Source organism: Poecilia reticulata, unplaced genomic scaffold (assembly GCF_000633615.1).
Source record: "Poecilia reticulata strain Guanapo unplaced genomic scaffold, Guppy_female_1.0+MT scaffold_257, whole genome shotgun sequence".
Taxonomy (NCBI): Eukaryota; Metazoa; Chordata; class Actinopteri; order Cyprinodontiformes; family Poeciliidae; genus Poecilia; species Poecilia reticulata.
The window spans coordinates 115,857-117,221 of record NW_007615041.1 but is presented as its reverse complement, the minus strand read 5'-3'; the positions used below and the strand labels follow the sequence as shown (position 1 = coordinate 117,221).

Genomic DNA, 1,365 nt, shown 5'->3' with positions numbered 1-1,365 from the left:
CTGTGTGTCTCTGTCTCTGTGTCTCTCTGTCTCTCTGTGTCTCTCTGTCTCTCTGTGTCTCTGTGTGTCTCTCTGTCTCTCTGTGTGTCTCTGTGTGTCTCTCTGTCTCTCTGTGTCTCTGTGTCTCTGTGTGTCTCTGTGTCTCTGTCTCTGTCTCTCTGTGTCTCTGTGTCTCTGTGTCTGTCCTCCATCTCGTCTCCGTTAACCCGGTGAGATCAGCTGGAGATGAAAACGATCGATGGTCCCTGAAGCGGTTCTGATCCGGTGCTGCCTCACACGCTGCAGCTCCGGATCAGAACCGGACCTCAGCAGAAACCTGGAGAAGCAGAGCAGGGGTTGGTACCAGAACCGGGATCGGAACCGGTCCGTGGCTCCGGCTCACCTTCTTGACCAGGATGGTCAGGCCCTGGTACTTGAAGGGCTTGGAGAACTCGATGTACTGAGCGCGCTCGTTGTTGATGGTGAGCGGCGCCACGATCATGTCGGCCAGGCCGCCCAGCAGCTCCCCCATCATGCCGTTCCACTCCTTCTTGTTGCTGTTGTTCACCTGCGGTCAGAGGGGTCAGAGGGGACAGAGGGGTCAACCAGGTCAGAGGGGTCAGATGGGTCAGAGGGGTCAACCAGGTCAGAGGGGTCAGAGGGGTCAGAGGGGACAGAGGGGTCAGAGGGGTCAGAGGGGTTAAATGGGTCAGAGGGGTCAGAGGGGACAGAGGGGTCAGAGGGGTCAACCAGGTCAGAGGGGTCAGATGGGACAACCGGGTCAAAGGGGACAGAGGGGTCAACCAGGTCAGAGGGGTCAACCAGGTCAGAGGGGTCAGAGGGGTCAACCAGGTCAGAGGGGTCAACCAGGTCAGAGGGGTCAGAGGGGTCAACCAGGTCAGAGGGGTCAACCAGGTCAGAGGGGTCAGATGGGACAACCAGGTCAGAGGGGACAGAGGGGTCAACTGAGTTTATATGCAGAGACAGGTCAGAGGGGTCAACCAGGTCAGACGGGTCAGAGGGGTCAACCAGGTCAGACGGGTCAGAGGGGTCAACCAGGTCAGACGGGTCAGAGGGGTCAGATGGGTCAGAGGGGACAGAAGAGGAAGAGGAAACCATGCCTGTGTGAGGCATCGGGTCAGAGTGGCGGTTACCATGCCAACAGGCCTCAGAGCAAGTCAACATAAACAATGATCCTCTCTGCTGATTGGTCCAGGGGCTCAGCGGATCCTCCAATGAGGAGAGTCATCCAGTCCAATACCAGTCCGGTCTGACCCCGGTCCAGTCCGGTCCGGTCTGACCCCGGTCTGGTCCGGTCTGGTCCGGTCTGACCCCGGTCCGGTCCGGTCTAACCCCGGTCCGGTCTGACCCCGGTCCGGTCCGGTC

At 59.4% G+C, this 1,365-nt stretch overlaps 1 protein-coding gene across 5 annotated transcripts in view; it reads right to left on the bottom strand.

Moving 5' to 3' along the window:
• grin1b (glutamate receptor, ionotropic, N-methyl D-aspartate 1b) overlaps positions 1-1,365 on the bottom strand; it is a 61,676-nt gene that overhangs the window by 19,152 nt on the left and 41,159 nt on the right. For all 5 annotated transcript variants that reach the window (XM_008402785.2, XM_017303398.1, XM_008402784.2 and 2 more), the window contains one exon: positions 383-547. In XM_008402785.2, coding sequence (XP_008401007.1) covers positions 383-547 — 165 coding nt within the window. The remainder of the gene's footprint in view (positions 1-382; positions 548-1,365) is intronic.